The sequence below is a fragment of the Mirounga leonina genome, unplaced genomic scaffold (genome assembly GCF_011800145.1).
Source record: "Mirounga leonina isolate KUSES-001 unplaced genomic scaffold, KU_Mleo_1.0 Mir_118, whole genome shotgun sequence".
Classification (NCBI taxonomy): domain Eukaryota; kingdom Metazoa; phylum Chordata; class Mammalia; order Carnivora; family Phocidae; genus Mirounga; species Mirounga leonina.
The window spans coordinates 685,558-707,847 of NW_023270277.1; the positions used below are offsets into that span (position 1 = coordinate 685,558).

A 22,290-nucleotide genomic window follows, 5' to 3' on the forward strand; every position below is an offset into this window, starting at 1 on the left:
ACGCTGACCCCGGCGGGGGCGGGGGTCCCCCTCTCGGCACGCTGACCCCGGCAGGAGCCCGTGGCAGGCTGGAACTGAGGGCAACAGGCAGGAGTGGACCCGCAGAGAACGCTGCCCGGCGGCCCAGGGCCGCGGCCAGCCTGAGCTTCCGGTGTCCGCAGAGGCTGGGTGACCCCGTGTGCCCTTTCCCGCAGCTGCCCAGCAACGCCTCGGGGACTGCAGGCGGCGCCTGTTTGCCGTTTTACCGCTCCTCTGCCGCCTGTGGCTCCGGGATCCAAGGCGCCTTCTTTGGCAACCTGACCTCGGCCAACCCGCGACAGCAGATGAACGGGCTGACCTCGTTCCTGGACGCGTCCACGGTGTACGGCAGCTCCCCGGCCTCGGAGAAGCAGCTGCGCAACTGGACCAGCGCCGAGGGGCTGCTGCGGGTCAACACGCGCCACGGGGACGCGGGCCGCGCCTACCTGCCCTTCACGCGGCCGCCCGCGCCCACGGCCTGCGCGCCTGAGCCCGGCCCCCGCGGGACGGCCGGAGCGCCCTGCTTCCTGGCGGGGGACGGCCGTGCCAGCGAGGTGCCCGCTCTGACAGCCGTGCACACGCTCTGGCTGCGTGAGCACAACCGCCTGGCGTCCGCGCTCAAGGCTCTCAACGCGCACTGGAGTGCCGACACCACCTACCAGGAGGCGCGCAAGGTGGTGGGCGCCCTGCACCAGGTGCGCAAGGCCCTGCGGCGCCCCGCGTGCTCGTGGGGGCGCAGGGGCGTGTGGGGGCGGGCTCAGAGTAGAAAGTGGGGTCCCGGCCCGCAAGCCGAGGGCCCGAGGCTTCCGTTCCGCACGCAGCTAGGTCTGGACAAGGTCCCCTGCGAAGTGTGAGAACACGCGTAGTTAGTGACATGGAAGTGGGAGCCATATAGGATCTGTGAGCGGGGTTTAGGCAGATCTGGAGGACAGCGTACAGTGCGACCTGGAAACCTGTCACTGTTTCAAATAGCTTGTCGGACATGATCTGACCTTGAACAAAGTGGTGTCCGAGTCAGGCTCAGGGGAGTGGTTCCCCGGCTCCCGCTGGGGTGTCTTGCCCCCGCCTCTGCCGCAGGGAGTCCTCCCGGCTGTGTCCCCGACAGCGGCGTGCTTGGTTGTGTGTGCCTGTGGCCCTTCCCGAACACGAGCTCCGTGGGCACGCGCGGTCCGCCGCTGGACCGGGCTGTGCACAAAGTGGGCACTCGGGAGTGCGTGCGGGAAGCCCAGCTCCCAGCGTCATGCCAGGACATGTCCACGTTTCTCGGCTTCACCGTTCACTTTCAGATTCCCTAGTGTGTTTTTCTCAGTCAATAGCTTCTCTTCGGTGTTTTTGGCAAATACCTCGGAAACCCTAAAATAACAAGAGGTTGCGTTTGTGTTGATAAAACCCTTCCCGAGATGAGGGCTGCGTCCGGCGGGTTCTCGCAAGGCTGTCCCTCTTTGCTGCTTCCGTGGTCTGGATCGCTCCTCTCCTGAAGAGCAGTATGTCACTAAGAAGAAGGTCTGCAAATTAGAAGAGAGAGAGCACGCCCAGCTCCATGGCTGCCACCCAGATCTGAGCAGCTAGGCCCAGGGACACGTGGCCGGCCTTGGCTCCTGCCCCACCCCCCCGCACCTGAAGCAGCGGCGCCCCGACTGCCTCCTGCACCTGCACAGCCTCTCGCCAGCCCCGCCCTGTCCGCCAGGGCCCCGCGCTGCTCCCCACTGAGGCTTTGCCCCGACTTCCTCTGCAGCTCGTTCCAGGGTCCCCTCTGCCCCAGGACAGACAGCCCTGTGCAGGCGTGTCCCCGGGCTCTCCCTCCCTGCTCGTGCCTCTGCATGTCGGGACAATGCGCCCTGTGCCCACTGGGACCCAAGTCAAACTTCAGAGAAAGGGAAGCAGACGTCATTAGAATTGTTTCCACTGCAATTTAAAGCTGTCTAGTGTCCCTGGCGGGGAAGAGGAAGGCCGTTTCCCTTGTGCTGTGGGGACAAGAAGCAGAAGTGGGGCAGCAAGAGCCACACCGACCTCCTGTGTGGAGAAGCCCGAGGACAAGCCTGTGGCGCCAACCTGGGCTGAGGGCCAGGTTCTGCACGACTAAGTCGTCACTACTCTGCGTGCTGATCAGTGACCCAGGTGCTCCTCACTCGTCGCTGAACCGGCTCAGGGATGACCCATCTGGCAAGGAGCCCTGGACCAGCCTCCATTCGGCGTCTTCCAGGCCCCAGAGGTGAAAGCATGGCTGCGGCACCTTTGGCCAAGTGGGAGGCTGCCTACCAGCAGCTGCCACTCCCGCTGCACTCCTGCAAAGTACAGATCATGCATTCAGAAAACACATCTTGTTTGGAAGGGACCTATTATACAGATGCAGATGGTGGCTGTTGTTTCTTCCAACAGTCGGAGAATGTGAACAGCTTGTCTGCTGAACTGATAAGCTACAACCGAAGACCTTCATGTTCTGGGACAGTCTTTCCCATTGGCTTATACCTCACTGGATGTCATTTATTGACCAAAATCTTTTTAAATACTGAAAGAATTTGACACTGATTTTTACAGCAAAGGAATTACTGTTAAATCTACAAGCAGAGCCCTTGTACCTAATCCTCTGGGGAGCACGCACCAAACAGAAACCACAGGACTATGGCCGCCTTGTTACTGCTGACGGGGCTCCTCACGGCACGGGCGCTGGAATCAGAGACCGGGGCTGATGCTCTGCGGAGGGGAGGGTGCTCCCCCGCAGTGAATCCACAGTCGTAGACCTGTGCTGCCCACGGCCATGCCCGCCTGGGCCTCAGACCTGAGCTTCTTCCCCGGCCGCCACAGCCCCACCACCGTCCCATGAAGGTCCCTGCAGCCGGCTCGCAGAACTCCTGAGTACCAGAACAAACAAACAAACACCCTTGTGAGAACTCACTTTGAGGCCTTAGTGCAGGGCAGGGCGAGCGGAGAGAGACCCAGTCCAGTCAGCGGACGGCGTGGTCCAGTGATCACAAAAGGCACCTGCCGAGGCTCGAGTGCCAGGTCTGTCCTGTCCCTTTAGATAACGCGGTGCATCTTCCAGGCGGAGACCAAAATAGAACGAGGCCTCATTTACAAAACACACGCATGGTTTTGGCTCCTGTGGAGACCCCTGCCAGCCCCTTTCCTTCGTGTTTCCATTACAAAGAACTTACAAACTGACAGAACAACTCAGGGGGAAAAGAAGGAATAACACAGGGGTCCCGGCATAACTTTTAATCTGCCAGAGCCATTCAGATCACAAGTAAACTTCAGGCGGTGTGTCATTTCCTTACAGCTCCTGGGGAGGGGGTCCTCCACACGCACTGACCCACTCCGGGCAACAAATGTATCTGCCATATGGAGACCACACAACAGACCCAACAGAGAAAGCCATGCATGTTTCCTACTCTCACAAAAACTCCATGAAAAAGGCTTTTCCAGAAAAGGAAGCCAGGTCAGAGAGGCCACCCAGCACCCCACCCCCCAGACTCGCACAGCTAAGAAGTAGGAGGTGGGATTTGAGCTCACGGGTCTGAATCCTGAGCCTCTGCTTCTCAGGTTCCTTGAAACACCTAGATCTCTGACTTCTCTTCTTCTTTTTTTTTTTTTTAATTTTTTTTTTTTAAGATTTTATTTATTTGCGAGAGAGAGAATGAGAGACAGAGAGCATGAGAGGGAGGAGGGTCAGAGGGAGAAGCAGACTCCCTGCCGAGCAGGGAGCCCAATGCGGGACTCGATCCCGGGACTCCAGGATCATGACCCGAGCCGAAGGCAGTCGCTTAACCAACTGAGCCACCCAGGCGCCCTCTGACTTCTCTTCTGAGCTCAGCATTGATGGAGTGCCCACGGTGAAGGGGGCGAAGAGGTTGGGGGAGGAGTGCAGTGTGGCAGCCAGTCTCTGCGTGGTGCACTCCCAAGCTTTACGTGGCCTGCCCTGCCCTGAGGGGTGTTTGGGGGTGTCACTGACATGCCCCCCAGCTCCGTAAGTGTAAGAGCTGTGAGGATGCTCTTTGGATCCATTCACCTGTTCACCTGTTCCCTTACCTGGATGGCATGTTCCTCCCGGGACAACTCTGCCTCCCAGGGGATGCTCAGGAGGAAGTCCTTCCCTGTTGCTGGGTGTGGCCCAAGTCTGGCACCGTGGGCCCTGCTGCCGGTAGCCCCTGCTCAGAAGCTCTCCTGTTTTCCTCTCTCCGTAGATCATTACCATGCGGGACTATGTTCCCAAAGTCCTGGGCCCCGAGGCCTTCCAGCAGCACGTGGGCCCCTATGAGGGCTACGACCCCGCTGTGGACCCCACCGTGTCCAATGTGTTTTCCACGGCCGCTTTCCGCTTCGGCCATGCCACGGTGCACCCGCTGGTGAGGCGGCTGGACGCCCGCTTCCAGGAGCACCCCGGCCTTCCCCCTCTGCGGCTGCAGGACGCCTTCTTCAGCCCGTGGAGGCTTCTCAAGGAAGGTGGGCTTCCCCTCCTGCTGGAGATTGGCCTCCCTCCCGCCGGCTCCCCGAAAGTGCCCACCACCCCACGGCGAGGGCCTGCTTTCACCTCGCATCACACGGGGCTGCATAATATCAGTGTTTATAGGGGAAACAGATGCATTTAAAGTCTTTTAAAGGCTAACCTGCTCATCCAGACATCTCCCCTAGGGTTTCTGACGTTCTTCAGAGCTCACAGGGCAACCACCCCAGGTGCAAGTACCTCTGACCTATTATTTCAGAGCTACTGAAGTAGAGACCCATGTGCACCTGTTCAGTGTAAATAACAGCATCTTCCCCATTAAACATGCAGCCTGCTCCTGCCTCGTCCCCCCCACAGAGCACTGGAGCATGAACGTCCGCACAACAGGGCCTGGGAAGGGTTGTTTGTACCCCTTGTCCTCCCAACATCCTCCTTCTAGAAGCTTCTGGCCTGTTGCAAAGGGTGCCTGGCACCCAGTGGACGCAGCAGGGGGAGGGGAGGGGAAGCAGTCACCACACGCGATCTTTGCTCCCACGTGAATGTGTGCGGAGCATGACGGAGAGAGGCCAGGGTCAGCCAGGTCACCAGGACCCCGTCCTTCGATGGCACCCAGGCTACCCCCCACAGGCCAGAGCGCGTGCACTTTCTGGGTTGTGTTGTTGGAGCGCCAGGAGGCTAGGCAGGCGTGATAAAGGACCCACGTGATCGGGGTGGGAGGGAGCCCAGAGGTGGGCTTTTCCATAAGGGGTCCTGTGGAGAGGGCTGGCACTTGGAGGTGAGGGGAGCAGGTGCCCCGACCGACCCACCTCTGTTCAGCCACCTTCTGCCACGGGATACAACACGAAAACTTCAGGACTGCTTGGCTCCTTCTCTGGGTCCCCTTCAGACGTGAGGCCTGCCCCTGCACCTGCTGGTCAGTCCCTGGGGATCCACACGGCGGAACCCAAGCAGTACTTGGAAATTCTCAGGATCGCTTAAAGTGAATTCGTGACCTTGAATTCCTGACCTTGTTAAGAACAAGCAGAGTTTGCTATGTGAGGTATTATTACTGTTCCTCCAGGACTCAGGAGATGACCGCGCCTCTTCCATGATGTTTTCCAGGTGGTTTGGACCCCCTGGTGAGGGGCCTTCTCGCGAGACCAGCCAAGCTGCAGGTGCAGGACCAGCTGATGAACGAGGAGCTGACGGAGAGGCTGTTCGTGCTGGGGAGCTCGGGCAGGCTGGACCTGGCGTCCATCAACCTGCAACGCGGCCGGGACCACGGCCTGCCAGGTTTGCCCGCCCCCGGCTCCTCCCTGGGCTCCCCTCCTGCCTGAGCCGTGGCGGCGGCCACCTCACAGCTGTTCTTTGGAAGCAGTGTCTCCAGTCTCCGGCCAACTTACAGCGCTCTGGTTCCTCCACCGGGAGCCCATTCAGTGTTGCTTCGAGGACAGAGGCCCACAGGGTGCCCAGGGCCTCCCAGTGGGGCGGAAGCAGTCCCCAAACAGGGAGAGGGAGGTGGTCTGGCCTGGCGCTTTTTGGGAAGTCCGAGGGCCGCTGTCCTGCCCGCCCCTCCCTCTCACCTCCCCTGGGGCCAGCACACATCCTCAGCTGCCTCCAGGGTGGTCACTCACCAGCGGTCCCATCCCCTGGCCACTCTGTGGATGGGGACCCTCTTCTCGGGCCCGCCCCCGGCTCCCCACTCCCACTTGCTGTGCCCACTCCAACTCCATCCCCCTCACCTGTCCCAACCCTCCCCACCGCTCCCTGAGGCTGGCCCTGACACCCTGCCCACCGTGGCCTTTCCTCCTGGGGCTCCTGTAGTTCAGCTCTCTGGTCAACCCTGCCTGCTGCAACTGCAGATCCGGGTGGAGCCAGCTCTGGTGAGGCAGGCGGGGCGGGCACGTGGATGGAGGGCAAGAACACCGGCAACCCCCCGCCCCTGCAGGCTACAACGCGTGGAGGGAGTTCTGCGGCCTGCCCAGACTGGAGACGTGGGCCGACCTGCGCACCGCCATGGCCAACGCGAGCATCGCCGGCCGGATAATGGACCTGTATGGGCACCCCGACAACATCGACGTCTGGCTGGGCGGCCTGGCCGAGACCTTCCTCCCCCAGGCCCGCACGGGTCCGCTGTTCGCGTGCCTCATCGGGAGGCAGATGAAGGCCCTGCGGGACGGGGACCGGTGGGTACTGCCGCTGGGCTCTTCTGTGGCCCCCACTCCACACGGTCCCAACACAGCTGTGTCGTGGGCACTCACGCAGCCCGGCCGTCTCTGTGGGGCCGTGAACCCGGGTCATCACAGAAACGCAGCGTTGGCGGCATGAGCACGCTGAGCACTAGAAGCGAGAGCTGCCGTTGATGCGTCCGAAGGACCCGGTCTCACGTGTGAGCGGACGTCATGTGGAGAGCACAGGTGTTTCTGACACCCAGAAACCCACCTTTGGGTGTCCTCTCACACGGCTGCCGATTTGGGCAGGTGGGCGCGGACCGAGGCGTGAGACCCAGGCCCAGGACGGCATCCGAGCGCGGGGTGGGTTTGCTGCCCTCTGTCGGCTCGGCCTGGGCCCCCGCCCCTTGAAGGTCCCTGGGGGAGTCAGCCAAGCCAGCTCCTGATCCCGGGCCCAGCTTGTCAAGAGTGAGGAGTCTGGGAACACGCGACGCGGAGGACCGCACAGGACACCCTGTCTGCCCTGACGGGAGGCACCCTCGGTCGCGGACTCCCCTGCAGCATGCTCGGCTCTCTCCTCCCCTGCAGGTTCTGGTGGGAGAGCAGCGGGGTGTTCACCGAGGCCCAGCGGCGCGAGCTGGCGAGGCATTCCCTGTCCCGGGTCATCTGTGACAACACGGGCCTCCCCAGCGTGCCCACTGACGCCTTCCAAATCGGGAGATTCCCGCGGGACTTTGAGTCATGCGAGAACATTCCGGGTCTGAACCTGGACATGTGGAGGGAGGCCCTTCCTCAAGGTGACGTGAAGCCCATTTTAAATTATGTTGTGCATGTGGATTGTTTTCAAGGATGTCACGTGCCAAAAGGCACACCCAGAGGGGGAGGTGAGCACCCCAAGTCTGAGCTGTGCACGTAACCCCCGAGTGGGGGTGGGCGGTGGGTGGATGAGCGCATGGGGCTTGGGGCACAAGGCGTCCACTGAGCCTCTGTGGCACGTCCACAGAGATGCACCCAGTGTCAGGAAGCTGTGTGCCCCGCTAAGCTGTGGTAGAGGCGGCTCCAGCTGGGAGGTGGGAATTCGGAAAGGCAAGAAAGTGGGGGAGATGAGGGAAGTGAGGGAGGTGGGGAGGTGAGTGGAGAGGAAGCGAGGGGGTGAGGGAGGTGAAGAGATGAGGTGAGGGGGAAAGGGGGTGAGGGGATGAGGATGTGAGGGTGTGAGGAGGTAAGGGATGAGGGGGTGGGGAGGTGAGGAGGTGGGAGAGATGGGGAGCTGAAGAGGTGAGGGGTTGAGGGGTTGGGAAAGGTGAAGGGGTGAGGAGGTTAGAGGGTGAGGAGATGGGGGAGATGAGGAAGATGAAGGGATGGGGGAAGTGAGGGAGGTGAGGAGATGAGGTGAGAAGGTGAGGGAGGTGAGGAGATGGGGAGGTGAGAGATTGAGGGGGTGGTGGGGTGAGGGTGGTGAGGTGAAGGGGGGAAGGTGAGAGGGTGAGGGGGTGGGGGAGGTGAGGAGGGGGGGAGCTGAGGGGCCCGAGGGGGCCCCCAGGCAGGAGGAAGGCGCCGGGCGCCATCGTGACTGCCAGCCCCGGGCTGGGTGAGCGGGAGCGGCGTGTTGGGTGGGGACATGGCTGGAGGGGTTGGCTCAGAGCGGCGACCCGAGGCGCGTGGGGCTGGCTCCTCATCGCCGCCGCACCCCGTCGCGCGCGGCCTGGACGGAACCGTGGGACGTGGGGCCCCCGCGGGCGGGCCGGGCAGTGAGCGGTGTCTGTCTTCCGCCCGGGCGCAGGGGACGCGTGCAGCCTCCCGGACGGCGTGGACAACGGGGGCTTCGCGCTCTGCGGCGAGTCTGGGCGGCGCGTGCTCGTGTTCTCCTGCCACCACGGGTTCCGGCTGCAAGGCCAGGAGCAGGTGGCCTGCTCCCCCCGCGGCGCGGATCCCCAGCCCCCCGTCTGCAGAGGTCAGTGGCTCCTGGGCACACAGGCTTTACCGACTTTACCCCCGAATCTGCAGCTTTCAAACAGGAAGTAAGGATAAGTGTCGTTCACAAAAGGGTGCGTCTGGCTGGCGGCGTCTTCCCAGGCATCGCGTTGGCACCGATATGGCGTTCCCGCCGGGGCCGGCATGCGCCCCAGCGGCCCCTTTCTAGATAACGAAGCATCGAGACCGTCACGGTGACGCAGGCAGGGAAGGGGGCACGTTAGTGACTTACAGGAAGAGCTTCTAGAGCCCGTTCCTCAGATGAAACCAGAGAGAAATGCTTCCACTCCAAACAGCCCACAACAGACTTGTCACCCGGCTGCATCCTCACCCCGTGTGCGCTGGGCTGCGTGCGCCCGGGTGGGGACTTGCAGCCAGAACGCGAGTGCAGGTGGGAGCCTCCGGGGTCTGCCCCCGGTGCCCCGAGCCACCTCGCGCTCGGCTGCTTGGAACAGTGTCAGGGGCAGGGTGCAGAGCTCAGGTGACGGGCCTGGGTCCCCAAGTCGCTCCTGCAGAGAAGCGGGCAGCAGGGACGTCCCCGGGGGCCCTCTGTGCATCGGACCCCGAGGTCGGGGATTCCTGGTGACTCCTTCAGAAATGACCCACAACCTGAACTCGCGACCCTGTCAGCAGGCACGAGGTGGTGGCCGGGGAAGCGATGCTGGCAGCTGGAAGCACGCACAACGGACTCGCGGGCCCACGGACCGCGGCCACGGCCAGCTGTGACAGGAGCCTGGTGTCAGGCGTGGAGCCGCGTGCAGGCTGCTCGTCATGAGCTGCATGTAGCTCGGCACAGGGAAGGGAGAGAAGGACTCGTGTGTAAGATGATGAAAACTCTGGGGATGGGTGGTAGTGACAGTTGCATATGAATGCCTCCAAAATGCACAGTTAAAAATGGTTCAGATGGTCAGTGTTCTCCTCAGTAACAAAAATGCCCGATTCGGTTTTGGATGTCCGGACTGCCCTGTCGTGGGAGGGCAGCAGTGCTCCAGCTTCGGGCTCTAAATCCTATAGGAAGACTGAGCGAGACCATGAGCACCCGGACCCACGACGCCACAGTCCCATGCACCTGCCAGGCTCGCGGCAGGGTCTCACGGGGAGCCGGGTCGCCGGCTCCAGAACCAGGTCCAGGGAGTGCCCCTGAGGGACAGCCCATGGCACAGAAACAGCCAGGTCAGAGCCTGCCGGGGCCGGGACTTTGGTGCCAAACTCATGACCGCACTGGGAAACCTTTGCACCCAGATTGGCACAAGCAGGTGTGAGCAGCTGGGCTGGTGGATACCCTGTGCCTCGCCAGGGCGTGATCGAGGGCAGGGAGACCTCCCAGAGAGCTCTGTCAGGGATTCGCCTTCCAGAAAGTTCGCCTTACAGGAACGCACAGTGCTGTGTGCCTCACACCCTTTTACCTAAATGCCTGGACATTTGATGTGTTGATTTTGGCTGTTTTCGGTATTCGTGACCCCCAATCTCTATTCTTGACGTCCCTTCCCAGCCCACCCATCATGCCTTTCTTCTTCCTTAATCCCTCAACCAACAATTACTCTCCCCCTGAAGTGGGCAGTGCACGCCCAGCTGTGCCCGGCTCGTACTGACCGCTAGCCGTGAGCCTCGGCTCAGTTCTGAGCCTGACGGGTGCTCCTGGGGGTGACAGGGTGAACCTGAGGGCTGCTGGGGGCACGGCCCGGGTGTTGTGGCAGCAGAGGCAGCCGCTCCAGGGCTCCCAGCGTCCCCGAGTCGGGACCTGCACGGTTACCGAGACCCTGGCTGGGCGGGGCGGGTCTGGGAAGGCTGGTAACCTGCTCTAACTGGACCCTGCTCCCCGCTGGCCCTGACCTGGTCCACGCCCCACGTGCCTGGCCTGGCCACCTCAGTGGCTCCTCGGTCTGCCTCCCAAACCCACAGCCTCTGTGACTCCGCGTCTGCAAACGTAAACTGGGGATGGTCATCGGTTCCCCTCGCGGCTTCTCAGTTCCTGAGTCAAATGCACAGCAGAAGCACGGGGCATGGAGCCAGCATCATGAACACCATGCGTCAGGAGCGGCTGGCTTGGATTTCGGTGCATCCACACCGTGACCCCATGCGGAAAACATCAGCAGTATGTCCACTGACGTGCAGTGCTGTCCATGAAACATCAGAGTAAAAACGCACAGCGATGGGCGTAACAGGAACCTGCTTAGACTTTTTAAAAAACAATGGAGGCTGTTTATTTGTAAAATATTTGTAAATGTCTCCCTGAAGACGATGGCTCGTTAATCTTGGTTTCAAACTCGGCACAGTGAGATGGAATGAGAAAGGAGAGGGTATTGACTCTTTACTTACACAATGCTGTGTTTTGTCCTAATGCATAATTAAGATAGAATATCTTTAAACAAAGTCCAGAAACCAATGAGGAGCAGTGGATGGTATAAATGTACTATTAACATACACAAACATTTCCCACCTGATCTGTGCCCACGCCGGGAGTTTCTAGATCGAGAATCACAAGGGGAAACAGACTCGTGAACAGTGCAGTTTCATGTGGCAAAACTAAGAGCCTCCGCGGGTCCTCGGTGCACACGGCCACGGCTGCGGGCAGGAAAGCCGGGCTCACAGCAGGATTAACACGCAGATCTGATGAGATGCACTCTTCTCTTCACTCAAACCCTACTCATCCGCTAACCCACCCACAAGAAAGGGATGGAGAGAGAAATCTGTCAAATTAACTGTAATGAGTCTCTTTTGAGGGCTTTGAAGTCGGGAATTCATAGTGGACAAAAAGTGGGGTGTCTGTGGCCCTTTGCCCCTCGTAGCCAAGAGGATGTGTGATAGATGAACAAAGCCATGCTCCTGTCCACTGACAGTGAGGCCCCGGCCAGCATCCTGTGCTCAGGGGACGGGAAACAATGCTGGACGGGTAGGCGAGCCTCCCTCACGCGGATCGACCCGGGAATCTGGGGACTCAGCGGGCCTGAGACCCGTGTGGGTCTGTCCCACCTGCCCTGCGGCTTCCCCGGGCAGGGAGACCAGAAAGTACGGGGTCACTGACTTGGGCGAAGCGTGTCCCCAAAAAGCACGCTGCAGTCCTGACCCCGGCTCCTTGAAGGTACATAATTATGCCCATTTACATGTGGGAGAAGTCTGTCTTGGGGCACAGCCCTCACCCTCGGCCTCCGCGTCAGGAGCAACCCCGCCCTGCAGCCCCACGTGCACTTGCCCCGTGGACAACACCCATGGCTTACGTTTGTCACTCAGCTCTGGTCAGGCTCCGAGTTCCCCACCTGCGCCCTGGGAGGCGAGCGTCACTCTGTGGCCAGACGCCGGCCTAGGCAGGGGTCCAGCCTCCACCAGGCAAGTGCCCGTGCGCCCTGTCCCCATGTCATCCAGGACCGTTGGTGGCACAGGGTCCGGATGAAGGCAAAGGGGCAGAGCCTGGCTCGGCTAGTGGTAAAGGCCGAGCTGGTGTTCGCGTCATTCCCCAAACACAGGACGGCCTGAGAGGGTGTGATGGTCTTATTTATTCAACACGTGCTCGGATCTGTAACAGACGTTGTCTGCTGACACTAAGACCACCCGTGTTTCCTGGAATTGGCCAGAAAAGAAACGTTACTGGCAGAAAAATGGACACAGCAGGTCATGTGGAAACAGGCCTTGGGAATCCGGCAAGGGTTCCAGGTTTCCGGCAGAAGAAGACGTGAGGGCAGAACCCCTCCCTCAGTGACGGTGGCTCGCCCAAACACACCAGCTCACCGGGCCTGGGAGTGCAGGCTCCAGCTCAGGGCTGGGAAGCCAGTGCTTCCCCCGTGGTCAGGGCCAAGGGTCGTGGGGTCTCGCAAGCTCTCTGAGGGTGAGCCGTCTGGTGGGAAAACAGTCCGAGCGGACGCACAGACCCAGCCCTGCCCTGGCCACCCCCGGCCCCCACGCTCCCATCCCCCACCAGGCCAGGTGCCACTCGGTGTGGAAGGTGCCAGCATCCTCCACCCCCATCGGACCCCACATCTGATGAGGCACAGCTGCCCAGCGTGCCGTGAGCTCCCAGTGGCCCCACGGCACACCCCGGCCATGCTGGCTCCCCTCATGCTCAGGCACGAGCACTTGGCACAAAGTCTGAATGGAAGCGAGCCATCAGCCCGGGAGGGACCGGACAGCATCAGTGTGGGCGGGGTCTCCTGCACAGCGTCATGGTCACGCCATGCAGCGTGGTCACAAAGTGGCCGACTGTCGGGCTGACCTCAGAGGACACCCCCTGGCAAGGAGAGAGCGGGTGCTCAGGCAGAGGCCTGGCACAAGGGGGCACGGCTGACAGGGTACTGGGGGTTCTCGGATTCTCTTGCCCACGGTTTGGGGAGAGTGCAGGTGCCTCCGGGGTGAGGGCCGGAGCCACCGGGGGACGGGGAGGACAGCGACATTGCCTGACCTCCGTGTGGTCTGTGCAGATATCAACGAGTGTGAAGACGTCACACACCCTCCCTGCCACCCGTCGGCCCGGTGCAGGAACACCAAGGGCAGCTTCAGGTGTGAGTGCACGGATCCCTACGTGCTGGGGGAGGACGGAAGGACATGTGTAGGTGAGTGCACTCCTCCGCGTCCTGAGTGGGCGATAGGCCCTACGGATGGTGGCAGGGTCATCCTCCCGGCTGCACTGCGCCCGTGAACACGTGTGTCCCGCCGTCACGCGTGGGCGAGAGTGATGGGGCCGCACCATCAGGTGACTGTTGGTGGCCTACCGCGTGCGCCCCTGGCCGTGGGCTGCACCCCGTGTCCTCCTCACATGCTTTCCCTCTGCCCCTCTCCACGGTGCCTCCTCCTGGAGAAGCCTCTAGCTTTACTCACAGTTTTTCTCTGTTTGAACATTTATTCTCCATGTATCTGCAGCTAGACCACTATTGGTCACAAAAAACTAGAAAGCAGCAGCTCTCGCGTTCAGGGTTTTCAGGAAAATATCTAAAATGGCCGTCGGAAGGCCGCCCAGCGAGGCAGTCTGGTCCCATGCCGCACACACTCACAGGAAGGGGGTCAGGGCAGTTCCCCGCCTGGGATGGCGGATCCGGAGCCTGCAGGCTGAGCCGAGGGCCCCGGGTCAGCAGTGCCGAGTCTGCCCGGGAAGACTTTCTGTGCTTCTGTAACGTCGGCTCTGGCAAGTGAAGGGCGCCCCTCCACGCCCTCCGCAGGGATGTTTGCTCCAGACCCCATCCCCGCCTCTCTGAATGACGCTGGCCCCAGAAAAGTGAGATTTCGTGCCGAGTGCACCCTGAGGGTGCACGTGTTGAGAAATAGTGACTCTTATTTGGGTCCTTGCACATGGTCACCCTGTCCTGGGTGGGTCGGGGCGCCGTCGTCTGCTGGAGCCGTTGTCGGCTTGCGTCCCCGTCGCCCTGCTCCCCGCTCCCTGCGTCGACAACCACTGGTGTCCACGATGTACTACAGGCTGAGTTTATGAGCCTCCAGGTAATTCCGGGAAAGCCGCACCACTTTGCAAGCTTGTGTAGGTGCGTTTTTGCACAGCTCTTCTCGGTCAAACACGCGTGCGGGCCTCCCCCCGGCGGGTGAGGATGAAGGAGACCCCGCGGCAGCCAGGAAGGCCCTGGGAACAGTGTCCGGAGACGAATCAGGGCTCAGCTGGCTCCGGTTTGGTTTGGGTTTGAGTCTTGGGACCACAGCTGTGCGTTCTCTTGCTCAGCTGCTGTAACAGCCCGGCTGGACCACACAGCAGGTGTGCTATCCCAGTCCTGGGGCTGCAGTCTGAGGTCCAGGCGTGGGCAGGGCTGTTCGTCGTGAGGCCTCTCTCCCGTGTCCTCACCGGGTCGTCCTTTCTCACAGGACACCAGTCACTGGGATGGGGGCCCAGCCTCATGGCCTCGTTTGACCCCAGTTACCTCTTCAGACCCATCTCCGTACAGCCACACAGGTGGGCATCTGGCAGGTGGGGCGGAGCCAGGGGAGAGTCGTTCCAGGCACCAGACGGGCGCAGGCTGAGCCGGCTGGGGTGCCGTGCAATCCGCCGAGGGGTCCCCGCTCCCACTCGGTCTGCCCTCTGAGGCCAGGGGCAGCTCTCTGAGCAGCGCACAGCTGCCGCCTGGGAGCTAGCTCGATGCAGGTGACAGGCCACAGAGGACGGTGGGCTTGTCTGTGGAGCCCGCTCATTATTGTCTTGGAAAAATCAGTGCCCGCACTCTGGACGATGCCCGGGCGGGCCGTGCTCACCACGGGGCCTCTCCTGTGCTGGCTGACAGTATTTTACCTTTTATTTGAAAGTGGATGTCCCGACCTCCTGTATTTCTGCTTGGCCAGCAGGGAGCCGGCAGCTTTGGAAGGGGTACATGTGTAGGTACCGGACCTGCACCCACAGAACAGCTGGCGATACATGGGGATCCCAAAGCCCACCTTGCCCCGCAGGCACATCCTCGGCAGGTGGTGGGACCCAGAACAGGATAGGGCTGGAGAAGCCTCCTAGTCTATCCCCACTTTCTGGGTGTGGCTCAGACGCTTCCCAAGTCCCCTCCCTGAGACCCGGCATGTCCCAGGCCACCCCCGGCAGACTCCTTCCCCGTCCATGGCCGCTTCTGGTCTGTACCTGCCAACCCTGCTCATTTCTTCCAGTCGAGCCTATAGCTGGGACACCTGCTGTGTTTGGCCCCCCACGGCTTCCCCACAGGGCTCTGACCACCGCCCGGACAGTGCCCCGAAGTTTACCCTCTACCCACTTCTGCAAAAAGCAGGGTTGCCAAGGGCGCAAGCTCAATTGCGCCTCCAACCACCTGCTCGTTTGGCCCCTCTCTGAGCCCAATGGAGGCAGGCCAGGTCCCCAGCCCCTCTGCCTGGGGCTCGCTCGTCTCTCTTGGACAGCCCTCGAGGGAGGGCCTATGGCCTGAGAAAGGGCAGGCACCCCTGTGCCCTCCACCAGCTCTCCCCACACCTCACGTTCGGGAGAGCCCATCTGTTGAAATGGCAGCTTTGGGCAGTCGCAAGTGGAGGTGAGCCCCTCAGGACCAGGGTGGGCTGGGCTCGTGGGGCACACTGGCTGCAGCCCTTGGCGGGTGGGCTCGCTAACCCGCTCCTTCTCCCCAGACTCTGGGAGGCTCCCGAAGGCGTCCCTGGTCTCCATCGTGTTGGGCGCCCTGTTGGTCGGCGGCCTGGCAGGCCTCACCTGGACGGCGGTTTGCCGGTGGTAAGTGCTCCCACTGAAGCTGACACGAGGCCGTTTCCTCCCCCGTGGGCAAGGCTGGTCTGTTTCAGAAGCCAGTGTAGATGCTCAGTGCCCCGAACCCCTCCAGCCCCAGAGCTATTTTGTACAAAGCCTTAGACTTCTGGTTCTTTATCATGCTTTAAGTAATGAAGGTGGAACAGTGACCCGCATACCTCGGGGTGTCAGGTGCCTGTGGAGGGAGATGCTGGGATGGGGATGCTTGGCAACGTCACCTGGTTGCATGAGATGCTCTCGTTAGGAGCAGAGAGTCTCACACAGGTTTCTCGGAGAATAAAGGTCATCCCTGGATAAAAACCAATTCTTCAGCTGTACCCCCTCCCCACCGCGGGGCAGACTCCTGGGAATTGGGAACTTGAAAGTTGGACTTTCATGTTAAAAATGGCCGAGTGGCGGGGCCTTCAGAGGGGGGTCTGAGTGTCTCTGTGGGAAACGGGTCTGCCCCCTGCTGCCCCTTCCTGACCAGTGGCTCTGAGGAATCAAGCTCAGAGTCTTGCTGAACTTTCTCATGGGCATAAACTAGAAGAAGCCATGGCTGGACCCGTCTGGGTCCCCCACCCCGCCGCGGAGCGTCTGCCGCGGTGCCCTTGCCCACTGCCGCGCCTGCTCCCCGGCCGCCCCCCGCGGTCCCGTCCCCCCGCCCCTCCACCACAGTGGTCGGGGGTCACCACCAGGAGGCCACCGTCGCGTTCCACTGCCAGCCGCAGCCTGGCTCCTATCCGAGCACCTGGGGGGTAACGCCCCGGGACCCGTGATGGCTCCGCTCGGCCTGCCAGCACCCATCTCCTTTAACCCCAAGACCCCCTCTGCCTCCTCGTCTTTACCTGACCCGTGACTTCACCATCTGTCTGGTAAATGTATTTAAATGACACACTTTCTAGCAGGTTCGTAACTTCTGGCAGAGCTAATGGGTGCCACTGTTCAGACGACACAGTGAGGAATTCCTTCAGCTTACCAGCTAATGCGAACCCCCAGCAGCTGTGGGTCTCACTGACTAGGTGAATCTAGCCATTATGTCGTTAAACTCTGCTCTCGATCATGTGAGGTCTTTGTTACTGGCTGAAATGCATCCCCCAAATTCACATGTTGAAGACCTGACCTCTGGTACCTTGGCATGTGACATATTTGGAAGCAGCGTCATTGGGGATGTAATGAGTTGAGGTGGGGTCGTGTCGGAGTAGGTGTCCCCAATCTAACAGGTCTGCTGTCCTCATGGGAAGGGGGAATAGGGTCAGGGACGCACACAGAGTGAAGGCCGGTGAAGATCAGGGCAGAGATTGGGGAATGCGTCTGCAGGGTCACCAGAAAACCCCCAGAAGCTGAGCTCCTCACGGCCTCAGGAGGAGCCAGCTGTCCCGACATTATGACCCCACACGTCCACACTGCAGAAGGGGGAGAGAACAGATTTCCGTGGCCAAGCCCATGGGGCCGTGGCCCGGTGTTACTGAAGCCCCAGGACCCAATACAGCAGTGCTGGGGTGTCTGTTTGCAGAATGTGTCGCTCGCACGCGCTGGTAACAGCTGGAATAGCTTCTGAGACCCAAGTTGTGCCCGGGTCTGGGGGCCTGGCCGTGGGCACCGCACCCCCCCACCTCCTCCCAGTTTGCTTTGGCACCAAGTGTGATCACACCGTCAGGGCCGTCACCATGAGGACAGTCACCGTGAGGACTGTCACCATCAGGACCGTCACCATCAGGGCCATCACCATGAGGACCGTCACCATAAAGACTGTCACCATGAGGGCCATCACTGTGAGGACCATCACTGTGAAGACTGTCACCTTCAGGGCCATCACTATCAGGACCGTCACCATGAAGACCACCAACGTGAGGACCGTCACTGTGAAGACCGTCACTGTCAGGACTGTCACTGTCAGGACCATCACCGTCAGGGCCATCACCATGAGGACAGTCACTGTGAAGACTGTCACCATGAGGACCATCACTGTCAGGGCCATCACCATGAAGACCACCAACGTGAGGACCGTCACTGTGAAGGCCGTCACCATGAGGACCATCACCATCAGGACCGTCACCATTTGGGCTGTCCCCATCAGAGCCATCAGGGCCGAAACTGTCAGGCTGTCATTCTTTTTTTTTTTTTTTTAAGGATTTTATTTATTTATTTGACAGAGAGACACAGTGAGAGAGGGAACACAAGCCGGGGGAGTGGGAGAGGGAGAAGCAGGCTTCCCGCTGAGCAGGGAGCCCGACGCGGGGCTCGATCCCAGGACCCCGGGGTCAGGACCCGAGCCGAAGGCAGACGCTTAACGACTGAGCCACCCAGGTGCCCTCAGGCTGTCATTCTGATGAACACTGACCGGTCATCACCTACATCCTCTTCAAGGCACCACTGCTGACCTGTTGGAGACATTATGTCAACTAACGTTTAAACAGCGTCTCTGGTTTTAGGTGGGGCTGGTGGCAGGAAATAGTCCTAAGGATCACCTGGTCTTAGAAGCTTAGACATTGGCAGTAATTAAAACCCATAGCCGGTCACCAAACGAACAAAGCGGTAGAAACGAGACAGGCCGTGGGCACACACCCCCGGACGGGCTGGTTGCTGCGATCCCATGGACTGAATGTCCACACTGTGAAGAACTGATGGGACCACAACTTAGTATTCACGTGGTTGTAAATGTCTCCGTTAGACATCAGTCCCCTTATCGTTATGCAAAGGTGCATCCAGACGCCACACAAGGAAAACAGATTTAAGATTGACAGCCACCCGTCAAATGATACATTTCCAGGAAATTTGGGAGGAAAGTGTCCACCGCACTGGATTCTCAACTCTGGAGCCTTAATACACGCCACCGAGCACCACTTTGTTTGCTGGTCAGGACGTGGCGAGCAGACCGTTGGGCCGCAGAGACGCTCAGAGCCGCATGAACAGGCAGGTATTGACTCGCAAAGGGCTGGGGGCCCGCGGCCTCTGTGGGGACCAGACAGACAGCACCTAAGCCCCCGGAGAGCGCAGCCCTGCCGCCACGCCCAGAAGTGCCCTCTCCACGAGCCCTGGCCCTGGGATCTGCTCCCCTCCCCACAACAAAAGGCCTTTCCTCTTGTATTTGAAACTGCTTTGGTTGAGAGCTTGAAACTTCCTGGTGTTTGGTCCTCCTGGGGAGAGAGGGAAGCTTGGAAAGGGGGGTTTGTCCTCTGGGATGGGAGGGCACAGGGTGCCGTCGGAGGGGGCTTTGCCCCTTGTGGGCTGACCCGAGGAACTGCCCTCTGCGGTGGCTCTCACGGGACAGTCCATTAGTGGGTGCTCACCCGGGTCACCCTCCCTGCTGTGTCCACACCAGTGACTCCGCGTCCACAACCCACAAACGCCCTGGCGTCTGGGCACCTGCTTCCCACCCAGCCCTTTGCCACGGGGCCGCGTGGCTTCATCCAAAGCACCTCCAGCCTCTTGTGCTTCCGGGAAAATGGTGGCCACGTGCCCAGCGCCGCTGTCCTGGATCAGTGGCGGATGTGCCCACTCCCACTCCCATGGGCCACTGACCCCCAGAAGAGCTCAGTGTCACCCGCTCACGGCCACGGGCAGGGGCGGAGGTGGGGGTGAGGCGGGAGGTTGAACCGTGCCCGAGACGTCTCTGCTCTGGTCTCCCTGTCCTTCCTTCTGCAACTCTGGCTGGTCCTTTCTGCCCCTCCGCCGGCTGCAGTTACCTGGCTTACCCGAGGTCTGTCTTCTTTTCCACATAGACACATACTGCTGGATCGTCCCCACTGCGTGTGGTGTTCTCTGTGCCCGTGGGTCCCAGTGCGTCCTGTCCACGTCCATTCCTCCCGTGACATTCCCTAATTTCCCTGTGACTCCCCTGGGCCTGCTGGTCGTCCGGGAGGGTGCTGTTCACACCCTGGGGACCCCCGGCATTGTGAGGGTCTGACGAGGAGGAGATGCAACCAGGACCGGCCCCAGCAGGACAGGAGCACAACGTGCTTCTGAGACGTTCGTGGATCAGGAAACCTACGTCCAGATGCAAAGTGTCTGCAGTGAGCCTGGAAAACAACAGAGAAAAAGGGAGTGGGGAGCCTGCCCACAGTTCAGTCTCTCTCCTGGGATTGTGATTTTCCGAATGCATTTCTGCAGGAATCAGAAGTGGATCAGATGAGTTTGGCAGGACTGGGGCTGGGGGCGGTCTCTGGGCAGGGCGATTCGTGGCCTGTGGCGGGGGTTCCTGGCGCTGGACCGGCTCCGCAGAACAGTGCAGGCCACGCTGCACCTTAACGCTCTCTTCTCTTTGCGGTAACTGGGGCCCCGGGCTCCTCGCCTGATGGATCGGGGAGGCACCGGCGTTCCAGCCCCCCTCCAATCACAGTGGCAACGTGACATTGTGTGTGATGGGCTCTGGGGGGTTCTCCTGAGTCGTGACCACCCTAACCAGATGTGTGCTTGTCCACAGGACGCTCACGGGCCGTAAAGCCTCACTGCCCATCGCGGAGGCAGATGGAAGAGGGACCTGCCAGCCGGGCCATGGAGCATGCCGGGACACGAGTGTGCCACAGCCTGGTGCCCCCACACCGGGCGCAGGGCAGGTGGGTGCACGCCTGGGTGAACGCAGGGTCGCCACACGTCACGCAGGCCCATTCAGACCAGGAGGCCATCACGGAGACCCTGGTCCTGTCCCTCGTGCGGTGACCCCCGCCGGTCCTGTCCCGCTGTGCACGGGCCTGCTGTGTGTTTACTGCTCATGCAAACTGGGTTTATACAAGAGGATGAGCTGTGAAAATTTTAACCTACCTTTTAAAAAGTGTAGACAAATCAGAACGAGTAAGCCAGAGCGAGATCATGACAGTGCTTGCCGTTTGTACAAACTGGTTTCGAAACTGACAGCCGAGGGCAGGCATTCGCCTCAGTGTTACCCCAAGTCTCGGCCGAAGAAGACAGCCAGAGGCTGAAAGTGTTCACTTCTAGAATGCACTTTTTAAAAAAAATGGAATCATCACAAGTAGTGTGGAGACAACCAGTCTAGACTTGCGTGTTACTACTTTTACTTTGTCTGCATGACCACCGAGATGGGGCACTAAAGTCAGTGCGTGCCCGCGCCCATCCGAGACGTAGGTGGTCACCGGGACGCGCGGAGCTGGCTGGCCCTGTCCCCCGAGGCGTCCCGCCACAGCAGGATCCGCGTTCGCACCCACGCGGGAACCCAAACCCCTGCTGGAATGCACACGCGAGGCCCCTTCCAGCCACCCTGAGACGCACGGGTCCCCGGGCACGAGTAGCTGACTGAGACCCAGGGGCCCCGGCGGGTGTCCCGTCTGTCCGCGCGCTCAGAGTCACTTCTCTCCCACAGGACCCGGCCTGTGGATCCCAAATCCTTCTCTGCCACTAGGAACCACAGTGGTGTGCTTGGAGGCCGGGCGTGAGCAGGTGCAGCTGTGGGCTGATTCCTGGGAGCGGACGGTCGGTCTCGGGACAGGAACTCCCTGCACAACGAGGGGGGGGATGTTCACTCTGGAAACACCGATCCCGGCATTTCCACCCGGAATAAAGTGTGTGCTGTTCCCCAAGCAAGAGTCCCGTGTCCTTCGCATTCGCTTTCACGGGACGGTGACGGGGTGGACGCCGATCAGGACGCACTGACCCGGCGTTCAGGGCTTGACAACAGCTCCTGTTTCCAAAATCACCGCTGAGGCTGTTTTCAAGTCGAGGCCAATCTAGCATGTGCTCCAGTTACGATCCAGCACAGGCGAATAAATCGCAGCCCCTCACCGCCGTCTGGCGCTCTGTGTGAACCGCCTGACCCACTCCTCCTGGGGCTGCCTCCACACCCATCTACATGCTTACGAGCCTCTCCGTCCTGCCCGACAAGCGGGGACACTGCTCTGCACTCGTGTCCGTCTTCCCTGGTGTCGGCCCGCCCCTTCTCTTCCTTCCGCGCCGTTTCCTGCCTGCCAACCTGCTTCTCGGCGTCCCACGTCTCGGCGACCTCTGAGCCATGAATGCTCGGCGCCTGCGTCCCCTCCCGGCTGCGTCCCCTCCCACGGGCCCTCCCTGCGGGCGGCAGCAGGGGAAGGAGGATGGCTCTTGGGATCGTTGTTGCCCCCAAGGGGACTGCGGCAAAATCCCTTAGAGCCAGGCCCGCTCTGGGCAGCTGCAGCTCCCCCCCAGCTCCCCCCCACACGGGTCTCCCTTCTGAGGGTCCCCGGCCTTAGTGGCGTCAGGGAGCTGAGGTACCCACAGAGCACTGATTGCCATGACCCTAGTTTTCTGCACGAAGTCCCTCCCAGCCCCCCGGGAGATGGGAAGCCTTCCCTCCCAGCAGAACCGCACGTAGACGCACCTGCCCCGGAACATGGAGCATAGCTCGTGACAGAGAGACCAGGTTAGTCCAAGCAGCTCTTCCTGACACACAGGAGGGAGGACCTGGCGAGGAAATTGGTGAATGTTTGAGAAACAGGCCTTCCTGCTCATAACCTACAAATACTCTGTGTTCCTCACGGAGGCGGGTCCCAGATTCTTACTACTGTTCGGTTTAACATTAACGACAATGATTAAACCGCCATCAGAGGCACCCTGGGAGA

The 22,290-nt window shown here is 60.8% G+C and overlaps 1 protein-coding gene across 1 annotated transcript in view; it reads left to right on the forward strand.

Annotated features, from left to right (window-relative positions):
* LOC118007322 (thyroid peroxidase-like) overlaps nucleotides 1–20,401 on the forward strand; it is a 42,689-nt gene extending 22,288 nt beyond the window's left edge. Inside the window, 10 exon segments of the mRNA XM_035000342.1 lie at nucleotides 195–713; nucleotides 4,200–4,458; nucleotides 5,561–5,731; nucleotides 6,387–6,624; nucleotides 7,198–7,406; nucleotides 8,393–8,563; nucleotides 12,996–13,127; nucleotides 15,628–15,727; nucleotides 20,166–20,259; nucleotides 20,261–20,401. Coding sequence (XP_034856233.1) covers nucleotides 195–713; nucleotides 4,200–4,458; nucleotides 5,561–5,731; nucleotides 6,387–6,624; nucleotides 7,198–7,406; nucleotides 8,393–8,563; nucleotides 12,996–13,127; nucleotides 15,628–15,727; nucleotides 20,166–20,259; nucleotides 20,261–20,401 — 2,034 coding nt within the window.
* The last annotated feature ends 1,889 nt before the right edge of the window (nucleotides 20,402–22,290 follow it).